At 38.0% G+C, this 27,530-nt stretch overlaps 1 protein-coding gene across 1 annotated transcript in view; it reads left to right on the plus strand.

Moving 5' to 3' along the window:
* The window catches only part of BckdhB (Branched chain keto acid dehydrogenase E1 subunit beta), a 117,395-nt gene that overhangs the window by 38,191 nt on the left and 51,674 nt on the right, over positions 1 to 27,530 (plus strand). The window contains exons 4-5 of the mRNA XM_090370082.1: positions 11,810 to 11,884; positions 17,395 to 17,528. Coding sequence (XP_090226208.1) covers positions 11,810 to 11,884; positions 17,395 to 17,528 — 209 coding nt within the window. The remainder of the gene's footprint in view (positions 1 to 11,809; positions 11,885 to 17,394; positions 17,529 to 27,530) is intronic.

Raw genomic sequence — 27,530 nt, forward strand, 5'->3', positions numbered from 1 at the left:
CCTGTCCAGTTGAGCTTTAAATTTGTTTAGGCTATCAACTTCAACAACAAGTGATGGAAGTCGGTTCCACCAACCAACCACCAAAGGCCAAAGGCAAATTTCCGCACATCTATCCGACATCCGTCCTTCCTCAATTTGAATTTATGCCCTCTGAGGTGATTATTCTGAGCAAGATGAAGAATCCCATTGGCATTGAGCATGCTCAAACCATTCAAAGCCTTATACACCTCTATCAGATCACCTCGCCGGTGCCTAGTCTCCAGACTCTGTAATTTGCAAAACTTAAGCCTTTCTTCGTAAGAGCAACCCTTTGTTCCATTCACTAATCTTGTTGCCCTTCTCTGTACCCGTTCCAGCAGGCCGACCGGGCTAGCCGAGTGGGTAAAGTACCTACCCGGCAACCCAAAGGTCGCGGGTTCGATTCCCGCCTCGGGCTTGGATCAAAGTACTGCAAAAACCTTGGGAGGTGCAATATGGCCACAGAAGCCGATGCGCCAACAACTACCAAATCAAAAAAAAAAAAAAAAAACCGTTCCAGCAGCTCTACATCCTTCTTGAAATGAGGCCTCCAGACCTGTATACAGTACTCAAGATGTGGCCTAACCATTGCCTTATACAAGGGAATAATCACCTCCTTATCCCTGTTATAAAAATTCCTGTATATCATTGACAAGACACCATGAGCTACTCTTGCAGCTTGTCTGCACTGCTCAGAGAACTTCATATCTGCCTGCACAATTACCCCCAGGTCCTTTTCATTCTCCACCACTGTCAATGTAGTACTGCAGAGTTGATACGTTGCTCTGGGGTTATGTTTCCCATATGTAGTACTTTACATTTGTCAATGTTAAACTTCATTTGCCACCTCTCAGCCCATCTGTTCAACCTTTCCAGATCCTGTTGCAGCAGCATAGCATCAGTAGTGTCCTTAACAACCCTGCCAACCTTTGTATCATCTGCAAACTTGGACATTAAACTTGATATCCCATCATCAATATCATTCATAAACACCGAAAACAACAACGGACCCAACACTGAACCCTGAGGAACTCCACTAATAACATTAGTCCACGTTGAGCAGTGTCCATTGATTACCACTCTCTGTCTTCTGCCACTCAACCATCCCCTTATCCATAGCAGCAATTTGCCTCCAATGCCACACTGCTCCAATTTGTGCAGCAGTCTTCCATGTGCAACAGTATCAAAAGCGTTTCTAAGATCCAAATATATAATATCAAAGTTATTCCCTGCATCCAGTTCTTTTGTGACTACATCATAGTATCCAATCAAATTGGTCAGACAAGACCAGCCCTTAACAAAACCATGCTGCGTCTGAGCTATAACTGAATTCTTGTCTAGATGGTCCTGCAGTGCCTTTTTTATGTTTAGTTTCAATAATTTCCCTTCCACTTTACTTTCAGTTATCACTAAATGTTTTTGCTCCCTGTTAGAACATGATGAACTTCTGGCATCCCCTTCCCTAAAGAATTCTTCTTATGTGAGTATAGATACAAAATACCTATTCAGTTTGTCACAAACTTGAGCAGAATAATCAACAGTTACACCACTGGTATCAAGTGGACCAATATGGGGCCCCTTCCTTCTACTTTTACATAAGAAAAGAAGTCTCTGCTGTTTTCTTTGCATACTTTACCAATGGCTTTCATAATCTGCCTTCGCTTGCCTAACCACCTCTGTGACTTTATTGCTGACTAGTTTATATCTTTTCTACTATAGGCTTCTGTATCATCTGATAATTTATACACATCCATGCATTTCTTCTCTGCTACAAGTCTCATTAGTTCATCTGACATTCATTTAGGTCTAAACATTGAGCAGTGTGTCTTAGCCAGTATGAAAATCCTTAGTAGCTGATATGATTACTTCCCTGAAGGCTTCCTGTTTTGAATTTTCTGTTAGTAAAATCATCAGTTGGTCACAATCATTAAATTTAAAGACTGTCTGAGATCTCTGTAGTCATCTTTAAGAAAACAAAAGCTCTTCCCTTTACTTTCAACAGTAATTACATCCTAAAGTAAATCCCATAATCAGTATACTATGATCACTGCCACACAGTGGTCTTTTACCTGCATAATCTTAATGAATGAAGAATCCCTACTGATAATCAGGTCAGTAATATTGCTTCTTCTTCTTCTTGTTTCTCTAAAATGCTTCATTAGAAAGCAGTATCCAATAAATGTGTTCAAGACACTCTTGAACACATTTGATCATGAACCAGTTCCACTGAAAGAAGTCGAAAAAGCCATCAGAGAACTGGTGTGGAAAGTCACCTGGAAGTGATGAAATCCCAGCAGAATTGATTAAAGCTATAGATTTGAAGGGCACCGAGTTTTTTTCATAAAATGATCGTAAAAATTTGGGAAACGGGATGGCGGCCATGAGATTGGAAGAAATCAATTTTCATTCCCTTACCAAAAAAAGATATGAAAATTTGCTCAAATTACAGGACTATTAGCCTAATTTCTCATGCTAGCAAGATTATTCTTAAAATCATATTAAACAGGATCTCAAGAAAACTTAAAGAAGAAATTCCAGAAGAACAAGCAGGTTTCACTGATTATTGAAAAATGCAAAGAATTCAATGTTCCATCGTTTTGTGTTTTATAGACTATACAAAAGCATTTTATTGTGTTCAACATGAGAAACTATGGGAAATTATGACTAATATGGGTTTCCCAATCCACATAATTCAGCTGATTAATCTACTATACCAGGAACAGGAAGGAACTGTGAGAACCAACATGGGAAATTCAGACTTCTTCACAATAGGTAACAGTGTCAGACAGGGCTGTATTTTGTCACCTCATCTTTTTAATCTTTATGCTGAAGATATCATGTGTGAAGCTTTGGAAGATTTAAAGACTGGCATCAAAATTTGAGGATTGAAGATAAACAACCTTCGTTATGCAGATGATACTGTGCTAATTTGCAATTCTAAGGATCATCTTAAAGAAACTCTGAGGAGAGTATGTGAAGCAAGTAAGAAAAAAGGATTGTTTCTGAATGTTTGTAAAACTAAAATTATGGTGATAATCTCGGTTCCATTAACATGAAGGTTAATAGGCAAGATAATGAAGAAGTTGATGAATTTGATTACTTAGGGTAAAGAATAAATAAAAATAGTGACTGCTCAAACGATGTAAAGGGAAGACAGGCAATTGCTAAAATATTGGTCACTGATCTGACAAAATTATGGAGAGATCAAGATCTGCCCCTAAAGATGAAATTGAGAATCATTGATTCGTTAATTTTTCTAGTTGCCACTTATGGATGTTTAAATGGCTGAATCTGAAAAGAGTTGACAGGAAGAAAATTGAGGCATTTGAATTGTGGTGTTACAAGAGAATACTGTGTATTCTTATTTGGATCAAAGAACAAATGTATGGGTATTGAATAAAATTGGCAGGCCTAAAATTCTTCTTCATAGCATCAACAAAAGAAAACTCAAGTTTTTTGGTCATATAGTAAGAAGGGAAAACTATCTGTTAAAGAATATAATGGAAGGGAAAATAGAGGGGTAGAGGTGCAGAGGAAGACCTGCAGCTGGGTAGAAGGATGGGATCGGTGAACTTCTGGGCATGAGACTTTGCAATGCCACTCATAGAGCACATGATCGATGCAGTTGGAGGAATTTGTTGGTGGCCAGAACAGCTCCTCAGAGGGCCAGGAAGATGAAGATTCAATAAGTCTACAAATGTCTTATTAGTGTGTGAATGACCAGCCCACAAGTTACAGTCATTTTCAGGAAAGTTAAAATACCCCATTACAAGATAGTATGCTTTTATGTCCCAGTCTATTTCTCTATATAAGTGTTTATTCTACTCATCACAGTCATTGGGTATATAACACGCTTCTACTCTCATTTTTGTTTTCTCAGTGTGTACGTCACACCTACCTGACTAAACATTGCACAAGCCACCTATGTCAACTGGATGCATTGTCTTAGATTTGATATGCTTCTTAATGAAGAACATGTCCTTTCTCCCATCCTATGCCAGCCACTCTATGACAGTAGTGTAACTACATTCCTATCTAGATGATTCTGCATTACTTCTTTAACCAGTGAACCCATTATTTTCCCTGCATCAAAAGTCAAGCTAACAGGTCTGTAATTACTCATGTCACTGTTTGATCCCTTTTTTAAACTGGGGATACATTTTCACATCTCCAGTCTTCATGGACCTCCACTAAATCCAAAGATGCTCTCATAATTATGGCTAAGTTTGCTTATCCCCTATGCTACCGCTTTGATAAAACTGAATAGATCCTATCCACATCGGATGCCTTTTTAATATGTAGCTTCAACAATTTCTCTTCCATCTACCTCTCGGTTATTGACAAACTTCTGGAATCGCAATTCCTAAAAAACATCATATGTAAATGTTACTGCAATATATCTGTTCAGTTTTCTCAGCAACCTGAGCAGAATCATCAACAGTTAAACCATTCATATCTTTTGGACCAATGCTTCATCCTCTTCCTTCTATTGTTTACATAAGTAAAGAAGTCTTTGCATTCTTTACCAGAGACATCTTCATCACCTGATAAATTATATGCATCCCATGCATTTTTCTTCTCTGCCACAAGTCTCATTAGTTCATCTTAGCCCTGAACAGTATTTCTTAGTTAGTATAAAAAGACTCATAGATTCTATGATTCCATCCCTGTGAATGCTTGCCATTTAGAATTTGCTGTTGGTAACTTCATCAGTTGATCCCACTGCATAGAATTTAAAAGCTGTTTAAGACCATTGTAGTCATCTTTATGAAATCAAAAGTCTTTCCCTTGATAATAGTTGACATCTTTAAGTAAATCCTAAATCAATACATCATAATCACTGCTGCGTAGTGAGACTTTTATCTGCAGTTTCCTAATGCATGAATAATTGCTGCTGATGATCATATCAAGAGTATTGGTTCCTCTTGTTGCCTCTTTAACAAGGTGTTGTAGAAACCAGTCATACAGTAAATCCATAAAAGTCTTCCTAGAGTGTGAGTGACCATCCCACAAGTTCCAGCCAATATCTGGAAAGTTAAAATTTCCCATTATAAGACATTATTTTTATATTTAGATTTACTGGCCTGCTTTGTTTCTCTGTATTTATTATCCTCTGTTATATCCATCACAGTCATTAGGCTTATAACAAATTCTTATTTCCATTTTCATTTTTCTAGTGCTTATATGACATAAAACTGATTGAACATTGTGCTGTCTACCCATATCTACTACTAGATGCACTGCGTTAGATTTAATATGCTTCATAACTAAGAGCTGAACCCCTCCCCATTCTGTCTATCCTTTTTGTATATATTATACTCTCCTTATTCAAATTCCTCATCTGTTATGTGTGAGTGACACCATGTGTCTGATATCTCTACAATGTCTGCATTTGATGACTTAACTGATACACAGAAATCATAAAATTTTTTACTATGCTTCTAGTGTTAGATACATACAAATATACATGCACCTGTTCTTACTCTTAACTGTAACACAGCCCATGTATTTGCATGTGTCATGAGTGCTCCCTAGTACAGGCCTTGAAATATGCAACACCTTGCTTTCCAGTCTGCTTCATGTTTCAGTAGAAGCAGTGGAAAAGAATTGCTTACACCTCTGCTTGCATCTGTTGTTAATCTGTTGCTCTCTGTATACCACCAAGCTAGCAGTTTTCCAACCCAACTAACACTGCCTCGATATAATCAAATATTCTTGCACTCTTTCTATTTAAGTATATTCCATTCCTGTAAAAACAGTCTCTCCTGTTAACAAGCACACACCACACTGAAAAAAATTCTACCCCATCAGCCTTGCAGAATCTCTCCAGGCCGGTATTGATTGACAGCGCTCTTGTCATGTACTGCCTCCTATCATGTTGGACAGAATCGCAGACAGTTTCAAATTTAACCCTAACTCACAACTTTTTTTTCAACATTGACTTGTACTTGCTAAGTAAGTCTGCAGATCTCCTACTCTTAATATTATTAATGCCTACAGTACAACAATATTGACTTTTGTGCACTTAAAAGATATTCATCCTACAGTGTCATCAGCTTTTGCTCTCTGGCAGACATACCCTTATCCTATTTCACTTATCCTCTTTTGCACAATATATATTCCATTTCCATGACAACAAAATCACCAACAATAACTATCCAGGTATGACCAGTGCATGCTGCTTTGGGGTTTGCTTCTGTGTTGCCTTATGCATGAGTGTTAGCTCTAGCATTGGTGTAAGCAGCTGAGATCTTGATGGACACCCAATTTTAATTCCTTTAAGGGGATCCATCCTGTTCTTCAAACTCTCATAAATGCCCATCAGAACTCTGAGTTTGCACTTAATTTTTTTACACTCTTTGCAGGGAACATACACAAAGACATCCATCCCTTTGGCTGATCACATCCTGTTCCAGATAGTTCCAAAAACATTGAACAAGTAGCACATTTTATAAGGCTGTGATTCATGGGAGAACTGCTCCCCCCCCCTTCAGTTCTCTCCTGAGCCACAGCACTCCTGTTACTTTGAGCACTTTACTTTCCTGGTGTAGTCTGAGGAATGATTTACATTTTGTTTCATGAAAATAAAAAAAAGGAAATTTATCTTTTGCTTTTAATGGTGTATACAAGAGATAAATAGAGAATTAACATAGAGAATTTACACATTTTCTGGCAATAATATGATATGTTAAATTAATTAATTAATTTAACTACAGTAAACCCCCCGCTATTCGCGGTATCTGTTTTCGCATATTCGCGATTGCCGATTTAATATAAAATGAAACCTAAAAAAATGTGAATTTTAAAGCGCCATGAATATTTTCCGCCATAAAAAACATGGGCGTGGCTAAAATTATCTTTCCCGGTCAAAACAGCGCTCAGTGGGTGAGGGGTGACAAAATCGCGAGCGTGAATGTTTCTCGCTAATCCTTGTTCAGTATGTGTTATGTGTTTGTCATGGAAGGTTTCGTCGTTTGCTTTTAATTTATATGTTTATAAATTGAATAAATTTATCAATTTATAAATTGATATGCTTACAAAAATGATAAATCTACCGTTTTGCAGTGTAAAACAGACTTTTTCGAGTGTGTTAACGGAAGAAAGTGACTTTATTGTAGACAAGTTGTTTCTAACCCCTACAAAAATATGGCTACGAATAAAAAGAGAAATGTGAAAATATCAAAGAAGGTGATGACATTAGCGAATAAAATTGAGTTGTTAGACAATTTCTAATGGTGAAAGAGTCTCCTCAGTGGCAAAACATTATAAAATCAATAAGTCAACGGTACGATCAATCAAGAAATCGGAAGAAAAAATCCGCCGTAGTGTCTGTGAAAACGCGCTAATTGCTTAAAACATTTGCTCTGTAACTCGTGATGTTAAATTATAAAAAATGGAAAAAGCTTTAAATCTGTGGATAGAAGACCGAACTCAAAATAAAATTCCGTTAAGTTCACTCATCATTCGCGAAAAGGCCAAACTCCTTTATCAACACTTTAGCGAAACTGGTGATAGCACTGGCGGTATGTTTTTTTTTTGCTAGCAAGCAAAGGCGCTGGTTTGAAAGATTTATTTGAAATTTCTAATAAATATTACATTTAATATTAAATTGTTTCTTATTTTCATTTCGATGCCGTATGCTTGCATTTCACTATGTACTGTCTATGTACATAGTCATATTATGAAGGTACATATAATACATATATAGACAAAATTTTAGACTAGTTTTTCTTATATATTTCATACTTTGGAACAGAACCCTTTTATTACTATGGGAGCCATAACTCAGTATTCGCGTTTTCGGTATTCGCGACATTTCTCAGGAACGTAACCCCCGTGAATAGCGGGGGTTTAACTGTACTTTAGTAGGTGGCTACGTTAAAATGATGCTTTTGCACTAACCTATATTTTATGATATGTGCTTATTTTTTCCCACTTTTGACATTGTTGAAGTACAACTTATTGTGTGATTGGCAGAGCTGGCATTACTTCATTTTTGTCTATCAGATATATCTGTTGGTTAAGGAAGCTTGAGTTTTTTGTGAGAGGTTTTGAGTGTTGCAAAATTAAAATTCAAGAATTTCTGCACCTCTGATTTTTGGTTTATCATTGGATTTGGCTTAGTTATTTATGTTTAACAGTATCATCTCTAACATAAGCATAAACTCAAGCCTTGATAACTAAATATCATCTTCTCTCTCTCATACACACATATGTGCACACATGCATCAGAAAGACCAGAACATCTCTAAGACAAAAACTGAATGCAGAAATGCATAGAAATTCAACTACAGCATAGCAGTGTCAAATATATAATATTGAAAATTAATTCAATTAAATACTAAATTATAATATACACTGTTTATTAAAATATAGCTTCAATGAGATGAATTATAACATTGATCAAAAATTAAATGCTCGTGTTTATACTCTGGCATGTCACCAATTCAGCGGAGTTCATAATAAATTATGAACACAGTTGTTGATCATAAGTAATTATGGGCTTGAACCATGGTCTACTTGAAGAGCATGTGCTACTGCACTCTTGCTCCTGACCCCTCGGCTACATATGAGCCTCCTTTACATTACAGTACTTACCAAAAAAGATTTAAATATATCTGATTAAATGACTTCCCAACTTTATTAAAAATTTGTTATTTCAAATGTTTTATGCTTACTTCACCTTATTTTTTCCTGTTTCCTTAGCAGTCTGAGTAGGTGGTTGAATTACATATTTTCCAGCAAAAAATGGAAATTATAAAATCCATTTGCCCCATTATCAGTTTATTTGATAAATAGATATCTGAGGGCATATATCTACACCAACGAGCCAAAAAATTATGACCACCTACCTAATATGATGTTGGTCCTCCACGTGCAGCCAAAACAGTTTGTACCCGGCAAGGTATGGATGTTACAAGATTTCTAAATGTCTTGTGGCATCTGGTACCAACACGTAATCAGCAGATCCTTTAACTCCTATGAGGTCTGTGGTTGAGATGCCACAGATTGGAGTTGCCGTTCCAAAACAAACCACAGATGCTCGATGGGATTAATGTCTGGGGAATTTGGAGACCAGGGCAATACCTGGAAGTCTTCCTTATGTTCAGCAAACCAGTCTCGAACAATCCAGGCAGTGTGGCATGGCACATTATCCTGCTGAAAGACAGCAGAGGGGAAGACTGTTGCCATGAAAGGGTGTACCTGGTCAGCAATGATGTTTAGGTTCGTGGTAGACATCAGAGTGCCTGGCACATAGATGACTGGACCCAGGATATCCCAGCAGAACATCTCCCAAAGCATGACACTGCCGCCACTGTCCTGTTTTTGTCCCACTGTGCATCCAGGCTCCATCACTTCCCCAGCTAAACAACGCACACGTACCCGGCTGTCCACATGGTGTAACAGGAAACATGATTCATCGGGCCAGACAACCTTCTTCCAATCACTCAAGGTCCAGTTTCAATGCTTGCATGCCCATTGTAGGCACTGTGCCGGTGAACCATGGTTAGCATGGGCACTCAGAGCGCCCTGCAGCTATACAGCCCCATTTTCAGCAGGGTTCAATGTACTGTGCGTTGTGACACATTACTCCTGTCACCAGCATTCCAATTATTGGTGAGTTGTACCATGGTCGCCCTTCTGTTGCCAGGTAGGAAGGGGCAGCAGTGCGTAGCACACGCTTCTTGATTAGACCTGGGTTCGAGCCCGTCACCATCAAATACAGAGGATGCAGAAAGTTCAGGGAATGACCACCACATATCCCGGAGCAATATGGCCTTAGTTGCTAATGCTCCTAAAAACCAAATAACAACAACAACAACCTTCTGTTGCCCCACGTACCATCTGGGAGAGCCTTTGCTCACCTCTAGCATCGATGAGCCCTAGTCATCCAACACCTCACTGGTGGTTCATGGGTTTTCCCTCCTCAGACCACTTTTGATAGGTACTAACTATGGCTGACCATTAGCACCCTACCAGCCGTGCCGTTTCAGATATGTCTGACCATTACAATTTGGCCTTTGTCAAACTCACTTAAGTCTGCTGCTGTTTTGGACCAGCAGTGGACGAGATCCTATCCCAACACTGACCAACTATTGGATAGGATACTGTCACGGACCTGACGAAGCCACAGCTTTGCTGCATACACGCTATGCTGGCGATCTGAGCCAGCTCTCTTGTTCAGCCCTTTCTTCTCTCACCCCGGGGGGGTGGAGGTGACGGCTTTTCTGTCTCCTCCCCTCCTCGCTGACCCCACTCTTCCCTCTGGTAGGGTATGGGCATGCCCCACTGATTCCATCTGGGGTTGTCTTCCCTATTGACCTCATTCTTCTGTCTTTATCCCCCCGATCTTCATTCTCCCTACCCAACTCTATCTGTATGCAAGCGAATGCCCCACACACCAAAAATAACCGTATCTAAATTATGCTGTTCGTCCACCATTTTGGCTTTTCCAATTCTAGTGCAATATCCCCATACAATAGGTCCTAGGCACCGAAATCTCAGGAAACTAGGTGGCAGGACCTGCCAGAGTGAAAATTTAAACTAGTGGTTACCTGGTCTGCCTCCACGGGGCGAAGTGTGGGCAATGTTGGGCCTCAGCTGGGGTCCAGCGGCTAAATGGCCAGAGGAACAACGGTACATAACATAACACACTCACATGATCCATGCACTTTTAAATCTCTGGCCTTCCCAGTGAACTGGTATACTCATAATGAAAGCAACACGGAGATGGGGGAAACCCCTGGTGCTGTTAGGCACTTTGCTGTTATGTTATTTGTTGTTGTTATTTGGTTTTTAGGAGCATTAGCAACTAAGGCCATATTGCTCCTGGGATATGCGGTGGTCATTCCCCTGACCTTTCCGCATCCTCCGTATTAGGTGAATATTGGCTCGAACCCCGGTCTAATCAAGAAGTGTGTGCTATGCACTACTGCTCCTGTCCACCTGGCTACGGGGGCGCCAAGTCCGCTGCCTTTCATATCTGAAGAACAAGAGTAACACTGATTAATGGAGCTCAGTATCAGGTGTTTTTTGTACAATATCCCTACCCGCGCACGTACCATAGTTCACCTGCAGTTGCTTTGATTTGCATAACGACTCACTGGTCATAATGTTTTGGCTCATCGGTATGTCTTTAATTGATAGAATGTTACATGTATTATATTTATTAGAGTAAGATAATTGTTTGTATATATGGTGTTGTTTGTAACAAAAGTTACATGTAAACCTTTTTGTATTGTATCTTACAAGTTAATATGACCTAAGCTGAATGAGGACCAAATCTGACACTTTATTCCAATAACAAAATAATGATAGCTACTTGAGTCAGAAATTTCATGTCAATAAATTCTTTGAAATTCTTTTTATCAACATACTCATAAGTGTCTTGGATGTTTTTTTTTAACTGTGATTCTCTAAATTAATATCCAGATAGTTTATTTTCAATTATCTGTTAATATATTCATTATTTGTATAATAAGTGTTATTTTCGATATTGCCTTTTTATGATATAATCTTTATATGAAATGATTTTGCATTTATCGTAATTCATTTTTAAATTGTTACCATTTAGTTGGTTATTTTGTTTCTAGATAATTCTGATTTGTAGCAGCTGGAAAAAATATTGATAGCTTAATAGTTTAATTTCAACTGCAATTGTAATACATTTTCTTCTTCACACTAAATGACATTACATTTTGTATTTGAAAGTAAATGAATATTTTTTTCCAATATTTTTACTCTTATACATTGACATGTGATCCTGCAGCATACTGATTAACCATTTCAGAGCTAAACATTATAGTAGGCATGTTCCATTCAGAAGTATTCAGAGATTGTTGCAGCAGCTCTCAAGGATTCACAGGTGATTTGCATGTAATCCACACTGGTTCGGTGTTGATCCCTTACTGTTTTTAGTAGGCATATCATTTAATGTGTAAATTTGCTAATTATTTGGGAGGGGTAGTTAAAGAGAGTAATCAAAATACTCCAGCAATACCTGGATAAGTTAAGAAGATGGGTTGAAAAACGGCAGTTGAGGTTAACAGTAAGGTTAAAGGTTGGCAAGGCGGTTAATAACAGAAATTAAGGCATACTACTGCAGCAAGTTGACTTAGATAAATTAGGCAGTTGGTCTGAGAAATAGCAATTGAGATTTAACATTGGTACATGCAAGATACTGCAAATGGGCAGCAGTAACTCAGAATAACATACCAGTCGTTGTTTGGTTTTTAGAAGCATTAGCAACTAAGGCCATATTGCTCTGGGGATATGCGGTGGTAATTCCCTGACCTTTCCACATCCTCCATATTTGGTGTCTCATGGGCTTGAACCCCCGGTCTAATCAAGAAGCGTGTGCTGCGCACTGCTGCTCCTGCCCACCTGGCTACGGAGGCGTCAACATACCAGTTAGGAGGTGCCATACTCAAAGTGATGGAGAACAAAAGAGACCTTGGGGTAATTGTTCAGTCCAACATGAAGTTCTTTGAGCAATGCAGACAGACTGCTAGACTAGCTCATGGGATTCTGTCAGTGATATACTGGAACTTTGCCAGTAGGGACAAGGAGGTGATCATCCCATATATAACACAATAGTTAAGTTACATCTTGAGTACTGCATACAGTTTTGGATGTCTCATTTTAAGAAAGATGCAGAACAGGTGCAGAAAACAGTGAGTAGTCAAGAACACAAAAGGATACTCTTACCACAAAAGACTTCAGTTCTGCAAGTTGCACAGCTTGACAACTAGGCACTTGCAAGGAGACATGATGGAAGGTGTTTAATACTCTCAATGGATTGAATAAACCTAATGGTAGTATTCTAACTCATTCTCAGACAGCACACTCAAGGGGACATAGATGTAAATTGAAAAGAATGGCCGCAGGATAGATGTGCAAAAATTTACTGTCAGCCAGCGAGTAATTGGTATTTGAAGCAAACTACTGTCTGACATTGTGGAAGTGGGTAGCTGAAATAAATGTAAGGAAGGATTAGACATATTAAATAAATTAATAAATTATCTTTATTGTTGCAATTATTAGAAATTATTATGGAAGGGAATGGAAGTCAGAATTCTGTAAATTTTATTATTTATTGTTTTTTTTTTTTTTTTTTGGCTTTATAAATTTTCTTCCTCATTTGTCAGTTCTAATTTGTCATTCTAATAATAATAGTAATAGCATTTATAAATGGAGGGTAAACTTCATTTTAATAGTAATAACCCTAGAATAACTTGCCATTTAAATGGTACCAAACTCAAGGTAGTGGAGGATGAAAAGATCTAGGAGTAATTGTACAGAGTGGAATGAAGTTCTCTGAGTCGTGCAGATAGGTTGCAGGATAGCACCCTAGGTTCTGTCTTTGTTATCCAAAATTTTTTCCTGCAGGAACAAAGGTGATTACTCATTCTATAAGGTAATGGTTAGGTGCATTTTGATTATTGCATACAGGTGTGGAAACCTCATTTTAGGAAGAATGTAGATCTGTTTGGAACAGGTGCACAGAAGAGCAACACAGTTAGTCAGGGATGTGAAAGGTATTCTTACCAAGAAAGATGAATTCTGTAATTTTGGTGTCTGGGAACTAGGCATCTGCAAGAAGACCTGATTAAAGTGTTTAAGACTTTGAATGGGTCAAATAAACAAATGCTGATGGTGTCTTTACTTTACGCTTTCTCAGACAACACAAGAGGAGATAACTTTAATTGGAAAAGGCTGATTATGGGGTAGATGTGCAGAAATTTTCTTTCAGCCAGAGAGTAATTAGTTGTTAAAATAAACATGTACCTGGTGTCGTAGAAGCAGATAGTGTGAATAAATTTTAAGAAGGCCTGGACCAATTAGAAGGGTAAGCAAATGATTTTATTATTATTTTTTTTTTCTATATGGCTGATGCTGTATAAGCTTGCTTCCTTGCATCATATAACCTATTAACACTAGTCTTCACTGTCATTAATAGTTGGTGAGCTCTCTGAATCCAGAACATTGCTGAATAAATTCTTGAAGAAAACCACTGTTGCCATCCAAAACAGTACCTATTCTCTGTTAAATCACATGACAGTTTCAGAAATATTCACAGAGTAAATGTATTTGTTACACTCAGAATGAAAAGGAAACTGTAGTCGTGAATGTCCATAGTTTCTTGTTCATTCTGAGTAAAGCATCCAGTTGAACTTACATAATTAAAACTTTAGTGTAGAAGGTAATGCAAAATCAAAATAGTGTTGTGCCACAATTAGGAAACATATAAAGGTGCATATGATCTAATCACAACCTTTCTACTTCTCTCTCTCTCTCTCTCTCTCTCTCTCTCTCTCTCTCTCTCTCTCGATTTTATTTTTGTTTGTGGCTGGTGTAGCTTCAGGCTTCCTTGCACCAAGAATTCATCTCTCATATTCTGTAGTAAATCAGAATGACAAAAAATAAAAACGGTCTGCCACCATTCTGATTATAGATCTTATGATACCACATGTGTTTCTTGGAAAGAGGTGTAATAATTTCATTAAAATTTTGTGAAATATTCTCAGTGAGAAAAATTTATTGATCAAAAGGGGAAGTTGTATTAATAATGGCACATGATGCAAGGAATATTGTTTATACAGCATTATTTGGTGGGGGAGGGATTTGCCACATCACCTCTCCACCCCCTCTAATAATTTGTCTGATTCTTCCTAAAATTTATTTCAACTACCCACTTCCACAACACCAAATGAAAGTTTGTTCCAATAATCAACTACCCTCTGGCTTAAGGCAAATATCTACACATCTTTCTTGCAATCATCCTTCCTCGATTTAAATGACTGTCCCCTTCTGTGTATGTTGTGTGAGCAAGAGTAAGGATGCCATCAGCATTAAGCGTACTCAATCCATTCAAAGCCATAAATACCTTAATCAGATATTCTTGCAGAAGCGTGGTTCCCCCTTGTTCCAACATATCTTCAATCCATAGGGTCCCTGAATCTAGGAATGTCATTAAACAATTAACACAGCATCTAAAACACATGTATATTTTTTCTCTTCCACTAGTATAGTAGAAATTGATAGCAAGGCAAGTAAGTGTGACCCCATTATTTCAAATTGAGTAAAGTTATGAAGGAGTGATCAGGTATCCATGCAAATAATGACAAACAGCAAGCCAGTGTGCAATTCTATGTCCTTCTGAACAAAACACCAACAGAAACATTAGAACTTTTGCATAATGCATATGGGGAATCTCCTGTTCTCATCTCCATTGTATTTAGAAGGCATAAGTGGCTCAAAGGCAGAAGAAACACTATTGAACATAACCCTGTCCCAGGACATCCATGAACATCAGTGACCATTGTGACTATTGGTACAGCATCCCCTATCATCCTTGAAGATAGACAAATTACTGCGAGTCAGAAAACTTGCAGAGACCTTGGGTATTAGTTATGGGAGTGCAAAAGCATTTTAAAAGAACATTTAGAAGTTATGTGTTTGTTCAAATTGGATCCCTTGACACTTTACCCCTGAACAAAGGCAGGTTAGAGCTGATATCTGTATTCACTTTAAAATCACCTATCAACATCAGAAAAATAATTTCTTTAAAAAAATAACTTTCTTTCTTTGTACTCCAGCATCACCACTATGTCAGATCAGTTTACAGCCAATCATTTTGACAATGAATACAATTGTTAACCATATTTTACAGCCACATGGGCTTAGACCATTTTCTCAGATGTTTGTGCTACTGACCTCCCACAGCAGGAGCAGCAGTACGTAGCACACGCTTCTTGATTAGACCAGGGTTCGAGCCCGTGACTACCAATTACGGAGAATGCAGAAAGGTCAGGGAATGACCACCACATATCCCCAGAGCAATATGGCCTTAGTTGCTAATGCTCCTAAAAACCAAATAACAAACATAACAAACAAACTGACCTCCCACACTTGACACTTGGCTACATTGGGCCTCAAACAATAACCACATAGAGGAGTCCTCATTTCACCACTATAGTCATGAATCAGAACATCTAAATTGGTACAGTTTATGAATTCCTCTGGCAAGCATGATCATCACCTTTATCGATATGAAAGACATTATTTGAAATCATATTGCAAAAAACATTGGGCTGTGGTATGTCTGGACATTTGAAAGACCTTATTTGAAAATATCTGGATCACCATACACATGAATTGTTGAGAAAACACTAAATTGAACATCAAAGTAGATGCTCAATTTTGTGGACCTGTCCGATCTTGGACTTTGTGGCTGTTTTCTAAGCTCTAAGCTCTGGTTTATAAGCTCAAGGGTTAACTAAATGGTTGCCATTTTCCATCAGCCACTGTACTAATAAACATCACTCAAAATATCTTAAATCTCGTCTCAAATGTTGGCTTTCTTGAATTATTTATAAAAATGGAATGAGAGAGATAGGATAAGTGTTTTGAATATGATGGGGGTTAGTAAAAAGAAATAACTGTCAGAAGTTCAATATTTTAATTTAATTTGTCCCAATATATTTTGATTACTTTGTATATCTAAAGCAGGTAATTAAAAAAAAGGTTCCTCAAGGTTACTCATTTGGCTTTCCTCCAGTGTGTAAAAAGTGACCTTGAGACACCTTCTCTCTCTCTCTCTCTCTCTCTCTCTCTCTCTCTCTCTCTCTCTCTCTCTCTCTCTCTCTCTCTCTCTCTCTCTGTTATAGCTTGGTCTCTTGAACAGTTTCATACTTGCATCGTGTTTTGTTATTCCTGTGCAGTTCAGTATATTATTTAGAAAAATCATGCAGCATGGGAATTTATGTTACCCCCATTGCATCAAATGCCCTAAATTTGGAGACAGTATAATCTCAAATCTAAAATTAGGTCTGAATGATTTCAAATCTGAGTGAGTCGTTACATTTTGTACACATTTAGTTTAGTAGCAGTGATAGTCCTATTTATGGACTTTTTTCAATCCACTTGGTTTGATGTATTTAATATAATAGTCATCATTAGTTAACATCTTGATTTTTTGTTTAATGATACCAGTAGTATTTCCCTAAAACAAATTTAAGATATTTTTGTGTGAATTAATTTTTGAGTTTATATTAGATTGCAGCAACAAAACTATTAATATATTTCCTTGTCATGCGTAAATAGCCCTTTGGCTACAACAACCCTTTCCACATAACTAGTTTATAAAAAATATAAAAAAGTATATAGAAAAGATCAAGCTTACATTTTACCTGAAAAGGCTATTAATCTGTAAACTAGGTAATCTGCAAAGAGAATTAAATACTTTAATGGTAACATATCAATAAAATTTTTGGGTTGCATAAAATAGTAACTTTTCATTGTGTATATTTAGTAATTTTTGGTGTTCAAAAATATACACTTGCAAATCAAATGACTATTGCTGCCTCTCACTAGGAAAGGATCGTGTGTTCAATACCCCACTTTGTGAGCAAGGAATAGCAGGTTTTGGAATAGGGTTAGCTTCTGTGGGTGCAACTGCTATAGCAGAAATGCAGTTTGCTGATTATATATATCCAGCATTTGATCAAGTAAGTTTAGTCAACCATTCCTTAATTTATTCTTTTACACTTTTTGAGAAATTATTCTGTTTAGTAACTGATTTTGTTTTTATCAGCATCACTGTGGACTCCTTATTTTAGTATGTTTTGAAGTTCCAATTAATGTCTCCATTAACATTATTTTAGTGTTAAGTAATTATTGATTTCAAAATTTCACATAGATATCGCTGGTCTGCATTTTAAGAAAAGTTGTCTGATGTTTTACTGCTGATAAGAAAAGTGAACATTTATAAATAGAAATTTTGAAAATTACTTTGAAATTGCTCTATCACATCAAAATTTTTTACAAATAAAAAAAATATATGTGTTGGTGGAAGTGCCTCTGGCTCATTTTGTATTTTTACAGGTTTCACAAAATTATTTTTATATAAAATACATAAAAACAAAAATATCAAAGGCTATGTCCTCCTATCAAGCATAGATGGCTACAAACTTTTAGCATCAGCAATTGTCGACCATCACACTGACATTACCCCCCCCCTCTTGGTATACCTTTTTTTCCATTTATTTTATATCCTAAAGTAATCTTTCTCTCTGCTCTTCCCCTTGGTATACCTTTTTTTTCATTTATTTTATATCCTAAAGTAATCTTTCTCTCTGCTCTTCACTTAAAATTACCCAAATTTTCTGTAAAGTAGCTGAGATGAGAGTGTGACAAGTGTGCCTTAACATTCATATTGCAACTTAGTTTTCTGAACTTCTCACAATCATCTCATAGTCTGAGTGTTTATTGTTTCCCAAAAAATTGTGTACTATATTTTTAAAGCCAGTCCAAGTGTATCTTTCAGTTTGGTTCATGAAATCTTTAAATAGTCTAGCAGCAGCTTTCAGATTTGAGACCTAACAAAAATTCATCCTTTAATTTTTTGTATGTAAGCAATGGGAGGTTAGTGCAAACATGCTTGAAACAATTTCATTCTTTATTCAAGGCTGGGATGAACTTGCCATTAAACCTAGTTTTATATGAAGAGGTAATAGTACTTTGTTTCAGTTTATTAGTGGCTCATCTCTAATGTTATTTAAACCTAGTGCCAGAGACTGTATGTCAAGGCATTATTATGTCTTGATGGCCACACTTTCCTTTCCCAATGTTCTCTGCTTGCTCAACTACTCCACTTTGCACAGAAAACAAGGCATTATTATGTAACCAAATTGTGATGACTGGGCTAAGTAGCAGACCAACTAGCCAATCATGATAATTGTACTTAATTTTTTTTACAAAAATAAGCTTAACATTTTTGTAGTTTTCTTTTAAGTGTGTTGAATGGGCTACAGTAGTGGCTGCATACCCATTTCCATTATGAAGGAGAATTCCTTTGAGGGAACCAATTCCTTTCATGATGGCTATACCACTAAAAGACTGTTCCTTGGGGCCAGCAGATCCTTGGATTTCAGGCTTGACCCTTAAAGCTATTCAGACCCTTTGTGTAGACTTAAATCTCTCACAAGATCATTAAGTTCACTTTATGTAAACAGCCATGATCCGGGTTTGTGAATTTCTGTATCACATAGTTCACATCATCCTCCAGATCTCAAATGTCAGATTTGGAATTTAATGGCATATATTCAAGAACAACTGGTAGAGGTAGTACCAGTAGTTCAGGTCCATGGGGTACTGGCCTTACAACTGAAGTAACATTGTTGGGATACACAATGCCCTGCTTTTTCTTTGCATTATAACTTGCTGCATTTACAGAACAAAAATAGTAGTCATTAATATGATCCTGAAGTTCCCCGTGTACCATGGTAAAAGCAAATATCATGGCTTTCTTTTTACCACATTTCCATAATTGCAAGCCATAATTAATGTGTGGCACACTTTATGAGGTTGAGCCAACTTTTATCTTGGTCACTTAATAAAGTGTTTGCAATATGTATATTTTTTTAAAAATGATATTATATCCTGTACTTTATTTTTTGCCACGACATAGTTGCTGAAAATGTATCAAAATATGTTTGGTTTCTCACACCCAGAAGTTGCCATTTTCAAAGTCAGATTATGAAAATCATTATAAGTAGATACTACTTAACATGACTACACCAGAAAACAACTGAATGCAGAAGAGAAACACTTCTCTGGTTTATATAGCTACCTGATGTGCAGATTTTGACATGTTTGTATACATCTGGGCACATCTATTACTGTCAGTTACAAAGGATGTAGTATGCATATTTCGTATACAAGGAATATGTACTGTTTGTAAAAAAAAAGTCATTTGTGATGGATAAAAATGGTTTAGATTTTTAAATTACCCAGAAATACTATAAATTTTGGAAACACTGAAATCTCTGCCGACCAGTATACTTGGTGCCATCATTAATAACTAGTAAAGTCCAACAGGTACACTTAGACTACAATATGCACTGTACAAATTTTGTGAAATCTTTAATATAAAGTATGAATTCCCTATGGGCTTTAATCGTATTACTAAATCTCTGAGAGATTTCTACAAATTTTTGGTATATGGCAATTGTAATCTTGCTCAGTTCCTCCCATAAGCTGTAGCTGGACTTGTATATCTTGTTTTAGCTCTAAATTGTTGTTCAAAAACATATCAAAGGTATTTGGTGGAATTCAGATCTGTACTGGAAATCACAGATTCACATTATTCTTCTGAAACAAACCATTGTTGACAAAGCATACTTTGTGAGAGAAAGCATTATCTTGCCAATACAAAAACAATCTCTCTCCAGAGAATCGTCAAAATGTGTATAAGGCATAATTGTTCAAAATGCCATCGTAATGAACAGCTGCATTGGTGGGTTTGTCAGTTGACAACAAGTGAACCAAACCATGCCATACCATACCATGTGTTACCACCATTACTGAACTTTATTGTTGTAATATTATCGAACAAAACCATTCTTTCGACATGTGCCATAACTATATGTGTCCATTTGGTACCCAGGCTGTGTAGTATGATTAATCTATCCGCATGTCTCTGCTATAATGTTCAATTCTTCCATATCCTCCACAAGGATATACAGTTACATGTATTGCTGGGAAAAATCTTTGGCTTACAAGCAGGTGCACAACTATGATAACATAGTAGTACTAGTAGTAATGGAGGCATGTGATGCAAAAAAGCAAGCATATGAGCTTATGTAGCATCAGCCAAAAAAAAAAAAACCCCATTTCACACATCCATTTCCTCTAAAGGTTTCTCCAGTTCCTCCTTGAATTGGCCGCCTCCATAGCCAGGTGGGCAGTAGCAGCAGTGCATAGCACATGCTTCTTGATTACACCGGGGTTTGAGCCCGTGACGACCAAATACGGAGGATGCGGAAAGGTCAGGGAATGACCACCGCATATCCCCGGAGCAATATGGCCTTAGTAGCTAATGCTCCTAAAAACCAAATAAACAAACAAACCTCCTTGAATTTATTTAAGTTCAATGACAGAAGGAAGTTTCTTCCACTAATTAACCACCCGCTGCTAAAGGCAAATTTCCATACATCTCATCTACAACTGCCTTTCCTCAATTTGAATTTATGCCCCCTCAGGTTCGTAATCTAGGCAAGCAGAAGACTCCCACCAGAATTCAGTGTGCTCAACCCATTCAAGGCCTTATACACCTCAATCAGGCCACCTCGTAGGTGCCTAGTCTCCAGACTCTGCAGTTTTCAGAACTTAAGTCTTTCTTGGTAAGAGGACCCCCTTCGTTCCCCTCACCAATCTCGTTGCCCTTCTCTATACACTTTCAAACAACTCTATATCCTTTCTAAAATGAGGCCTCCGGACGTGTACGCAGTACTCAAGGCATGGCCTGACCATTGCCTTATACAAAGGGATAATCACCTCCTTTTCCCTACTAGCAAAATTCCTGTATATCATTGACGATACCCCATGACCTGCTCTGGCAGCCTGTCTGCATTGCTCAAAAAACTTCATATATGACTGCACAATTACTCCCAGATCTTTTTCATTTTCTACCACCCTAAGTGTAGTGCCACACAGTTGATACGTTTCTCTGGGGTTACTTCTACCCATATGGAGTACTTTGCATTTGTCAGTATTAAACTTCAGTTGCCACTTCTCCACCCATCTGCCCAAATTTTCTAGATCCTGTTGCAGCAACACACTGCCATTACTGTCATTAACAACCGTGCCAACCTTTGTATCATCTGCAAACTTCGACATTAAGCCTGATATACCTTCATCAATATCATTGATAAATATACAAAACAACAGTGGGCCCAACACCGAACCCTGGGAAACTCCACCAATAACATTAGTTCACAAAGAGCAGCATCCGTTGTTTACCACTCTCTATCTTCTCCCACTCAACCACCCTTTTATCTATTGTAGCAACTTACCCCTAATACCATACTGCTCCAATTTGTATAGTAGTCTTCCATGCGCAACAGTGTTAAAAGCTTTCCTGAACTCCAAATACGGTCAGTCCTCGTATAGCACGATAGTTGTGTTCCTAGAAACCCTCATGCAATATAAACAACAGGCCCTATGGGAAAAATGGGGTTAGGTGCCGACCACCCAAGATTGAACACACATTGGTAACCAAAACATTACCAACCACAATAAATTATCGTAATAAAATACAAAAAGTATTTTATTACGTAATAAAATATTGCTAATGCTTTTGCTTCTATCGTAAGCAAACTTGTTTTTTGTTTGATTTTCTATCGAAACAGATGACAGCCGTTCCATCTCTTCCAATTCCTTATGTCTTAATCTAATGGATTTTAATTACACTTTGAGTTGTTCCTGCTATGAAAGTTGTTTTTATTTTATCTGCATTCTTTGTAATCTCGGCGTTGCCTCATTTAGGGCTGTAGCACATGCAATATCACATGGTCTTTCATTTCGCTCAAAGCATTTCACAATTTCATATTTTTTCTCTATCAACAGAGGTGGATTGGCCATAAGCCTTACCAGGGGAAACCCCAGTGGCCCGGAGGCTGGTGTGATTTTGGCCATAAACGCTAGTATGAGGCCACTACAAATTTTCCCTGGTAAGAATTTTTGATCCAGTCCACCTCTGTTTATCGATATTGCTTTTCTTTTTCTCTCTGAATCTGTAGTGTCTTCACCAGGACGCTTCCTTTTCACACCTTTTAAGTATTTTACTCATTTTTAGGGAATAAAGCACAATTCCAAAATGAGGAAGCCCGTTTGATACACATAAACAAAGCTGCACGCGTGTAGCAACTGAATAAACAACACCGTAAAGGCAGAGGCACATTATGAACACCTCACTGGCTCACATTTTACTAAAGCACATTTCTGGGGGTTACTACCATAAACCAATAAAAACAATTTCCAGTTGCGTTCCTGCTAGTGGAATCTGTTATAAACTGGTAGTAAACTCAATCTAATTGCATTTGCGATAATACCGATAGCTAGAATTGTGTGGGTTTTTACGTTATTATGGTGAAATGTTTTCCCCTTCACTGATATAAAAAAACAAATACATTTTCAGAATCTTCTCTTCATTCCTATCGTGTTGCATTCAGTTGGGGTGATTCCGCATTCAACTGCCATTTCTTGTAAACGCAAAGGCGAATCGTGCATAAGCGAATTCAGTTTGTGTTATATACGATATCGTTCCCCTATTTATAAATCTTGTATGGTCGAATTCGTGTAGTGTAAACACGTTTTATACGAGGACTGACTGTATGTAATATCAAGGTTATTTTTTGCATCCAGTTCCTTTGTCACTGCATTATAGTATCCAGTCAAATTTGTCAAACAAGACTTTCCCTTAACAAACCCATGCTGTGTCTGAATTATTACTGCAGTCTTTTCTAGATGATCTTGAAATGCAACTTTAACCAGTGACTCCATTATTTTCCCCAGAACAGAAGTTAAACTAACTGGTCTGTAATTACTCATGTCAACCTTAGATCCCTCTTTGTGAATTGGGGACAAATTTGCACATCTCCTGTACATGAGGACTTCCCCTGAGTCCAAGGTTGCTCTCATAATTACGGCTAAGTGTTTGCTTACTTTGCTGCCTCCTCGTAATCTGTCTTCGCTTGCCTAACCTCCTTTGTGACTTGATTATGGACTAGCTTATATCTTCCACAGGCTTCTGTGTCACCTGATAATTTATATGAATTCCATGCATTTTTCTTCTCTACCACAAGTCTCATTAGTTCATCTGACATCCATTTAGGCCTAATCTTTGAACAATATTTCTTAATTGGTATGAAAGGCCTTGTAGTTTCCACAATTAGTTCCTTGAATGCTTTCCACTTAGAATTTGCTGTGCTGTTATCATCAGTTTATCCCACTGTACAGAATTTAAAAACTGTCTGAGACCACTGTAGTCACCTTTACGGAAGAAAAATCCCTTCCCTTTACCCCTGATGGTAATTATACCTTTAAGTAAATCCTACATCAGTACACTGTGATCACTGCCACCTAGTGGTTCCTTTATCTGCAAATTCTTTATACACAAATAATCACCTGTTCTATAAAAGCTTTTTTTTAATAGTTGTCTGTCCTGTACTTATCCCAGTTCTGTTAACTATCGTTGGAGTTAGCTCATTAAAATGAGTGCATTTTCATTTTCTTCTCACTATCCATTTCAACTATTGACATGCTCACTTTGGTCTACCAGTTTCAAGACGGTGTTATTATTACTGATAATGTTTTTTTTTTTTTTTTTTTTTTTTTTTATGTGAACCCCAAACACGAGAGGTATTAGAACCTATAGTACTTAGTACCGTGCTTGGATTGGAGGTTGAGAAGCCGAAAGAAGATATTTGTTGACATTGGACTTGAACTTCTGTAGATTGTAATTTTCAGGAAATACATATGAAGGAAGGTTGTTCCAGAAAACGGCAGTTGAATGAATAAGTGAGGAAGATGAAAAGTTGGTTCTGTGGGTTTGAAGTTGGACAGTAAATGGATGTTGACTGGTGGCGGCATGAGTTCGGACTGTTTTGAAAGAGAGAGCGGGAATTATAGAAGCCAATTCAGAAGAACAGTGACCATGGAAGTATCTGTAGAAGAGGCATGCAGCAGAAACAGTACGTCTATGAGAAAGCGAGTGGAGAGACTCTGTTAGAGATGAATCATTAATTAACCTAACTGCCCTCTTCTGAATGGAATCAAGAAGCCTGAGAGAGGTTTTGGGGGCACCACCCCAGATGTGGGAACAATATTCCATGGCAGGGTGGATTTGCGATTTATACAGAGTGAGCAGCTGTTTGGAAGAAAAGTAACGCTGAGAGCGAAAGAGAAAACCAAGTTTTTTAGATGCAGAGGAAGCAATATTTGTAATGTGCTTGTGCCAAGAGAGATTAGAAGTCAGGGTGATCCCCAAAAGAGATATATCATTTTGCCTAGAAATCGGAGTGTCACTAAAGATAAGCATAGGAGCAGAAGAATCCTTTTTGCGAGATATAAGACAAGACCGAGGTTTAGAAGGGTTGAAATCAACTAAGTTGTCTTTGCCCCACTTGAGAATTACCTGGTGATCACCATTTAAGGAATTGGTAGCAGGTTTTTGAGAATTTGAAGCTGATTGAGCAGGACAAGGTTTCTCAAAATGGAAAGTGGAATGCAATGTGCTATCATCGGCAAAACTATGGATAGGATTTCCAGTTAATAGAAGAAGGTCATTAATATACAAGAGGAAAAGAGTGGGGGAAAGAACTGAACCTTGGGGGACACCGGCATTAGTGGAGAAGTTAGAAGACAGAGAGCCATCTACCATCACCCTGAGTGAGCGATCAGAGAGAAAACTGGATAACCAATTACTAAAAACAGTTGGCAAATCATAAGTTGGAAGCTTGTTTAGAAGACCTTTATGTCAAACACGATCAAAAGCCTTTGAGATGTCAAGAGCAACTACTTGTGTTTCACCGAACCTTTCCATTGAATTAGTCCATAAATGGGTAACATAAGCCAGAATATCACCAGTGGATCAACACTGACAGAATCCATACTGGCGATCGTTGATCAGACGGAAGGTTTCTAGGTAGTTTAAGAGTTGGCGGTTAATTGATTTCTCCATTACTTTAGAAAGAGTAGAAGTTATTTGGTTTTGGTTTTTTTTTAGGAGCATTAGCAACTAAGGCCATATTGCTCGGGGATATGCGGTGGTCATTCCCTGACCTTTCCGCATCCTCTGTATTTGGTGGTGACGGGCTCGAACCCTGGTTTAATCAAGAAGTATGTGCTACGCACTGCTGCTCCTTCCCACCTGGCTACGGAGGCGCCAAGAGTAGAAGTAATTGCAATGGGATGATAATTGGATGGGAGGGATTTGTCACCCTTTTTAGGAACTGGCTGGATATGAGCAAATTTCCAAGCAGAAGGAAAAACACCTTTGGAATAAGAAAGTGAAAAAAAAGCGGAAAAGAATAGGAGTAAGTTCAGGAGCACAGGTTTTAAGAACAAGTGGAGAAATACCATCAGGGCCTGGAGCTTTCTTAACATCAAGATTCATCAAAATCCTTCTGATATCCTTTTGACGAAAGACCACAGGAGGCATTGAATGGAGCGTGTTGGGAATGGTGGGAGGTGTTTTACCAAGATCAGTAATACATGAGCTGGAAGAAAAATTGGGTGCTAGCAGGTCAGTTTTATCCTTGGCTGAAGTGACAACAGAACCATCTGGTTTGGACAGAGGTGGGAGCAGAGATGGACAAAAGTTGCGGCCAATAGCTTTGGCAAGAGACCAGAATGGTCGGCTACCATTAGGGCGAGAAGCAAGTTTTCTACTCTTAGCCTGATCAAACTTTAGTTTGGACTGATTAATAACTGCTTTACAATTGTTGCGAGCTTTGGCATAGGCAGAAAATGACACTGAAGAATTAGAAACAAGCCAATTACGATATGCAACATTCTTCTCTTGAACAGCTTTAGCACATTTATTGGAAAACCAAGGTTTAGGTAAAGGACGAGATTTTAAAGTGGAGTGTGGGATAAAGGATTCCATTCCTGCTAGAATAATTTCACTGACACGATCTGAGCAAACGTTGACATCAGAAGTTTTGAAACAGTAATCCAACCAAGGAAAAGAAGAAAAGAAGTCTCGCAGGTCATCCCATTTTGCATTCTTGTAATGCCAAACAACACGAGGTTGCGAATAGCCATGAGATAAAGGTTCCATTGGAGAAGAGACAATCACGAAGTTGTGATCTGAAGTGCCTAAAGGAGCTCTCACTTCGACTGTGTACTTAGAAGCTTTGTTTGTGAGAAAAAGATAAAGCGTATTGGCTGTATGATTAGGATTGTCCAGTATTCTTGTAGGTAAATGAACAATCTGTGCAAGGTCATTAGTAATTGCAAAAGCCTCAGCATCTCGACCTGCTGGGTCGGTGTGACTAGAAAATGGAAACCAGCTGGAGTTGTGAACATTAAAATCACCAAGGAAAATTACCTCACTGTTAGGAAAGTTGGACTGGAGAAAGTCAATTTGCAAAGAGAGGAAGTCAAAGAGCTCCAAGTGATTAGTGGAGTTGGGAGAATGGTAGAGACAACAGATGGATTTGACACAATGAGGGCGCCTCCATAGCCAGGTGGAAAGGAGCAGCAGTGCATAGCACACGCTTCTTGATTAGACTGGGGTTCGAGCCCGTCACCACCAAATATGGAGGATGCGGAAAGGTCATTCAGGGAATGACCACCGCATATCCCGGAGCAATATGGCCTTAGTTGCTAATGCTCCTAAAAACCAAATAACAACAACAACAACGACACAATGAGGTAGAGAGATTTTAAGCCAGAGAAGATCAAAGAGAGGAGATTCCAAATTGCCAAGTCTCTGACAGGGAATATCCGAACGGACATATGCACAAGTACCACCTTTGAGGCGAAAGGAATCATACAGCGAATAATTTGGGCAACTGAGATGAGCAGTATTTGAATCAACCGATAACTGAGATTCTGTCAGAAAAAGTACATGGGGTTTGGCAGACTGCAAGTGGAAATGGACATCGTTGAGATTAAAATTGAGACCACGTATATTTGTGAAATGAATTAGGAAGTGCTTGGGA

Source organism: Mastigoproctus giganteus, chromosome 3 (assembly GCF_048544385.1).
Source record: "Mastigoproctus giganteus isolate SK-2022 chromosome 3, ASM4854438v1, whole genome shotgun sequence".
NCBI lineage: Eukaryota > Metazoa > Arthropoda > Arachnida > Uropygi > Thelyphonidae > Mastigoproctus > Mastigoproctus giganteus.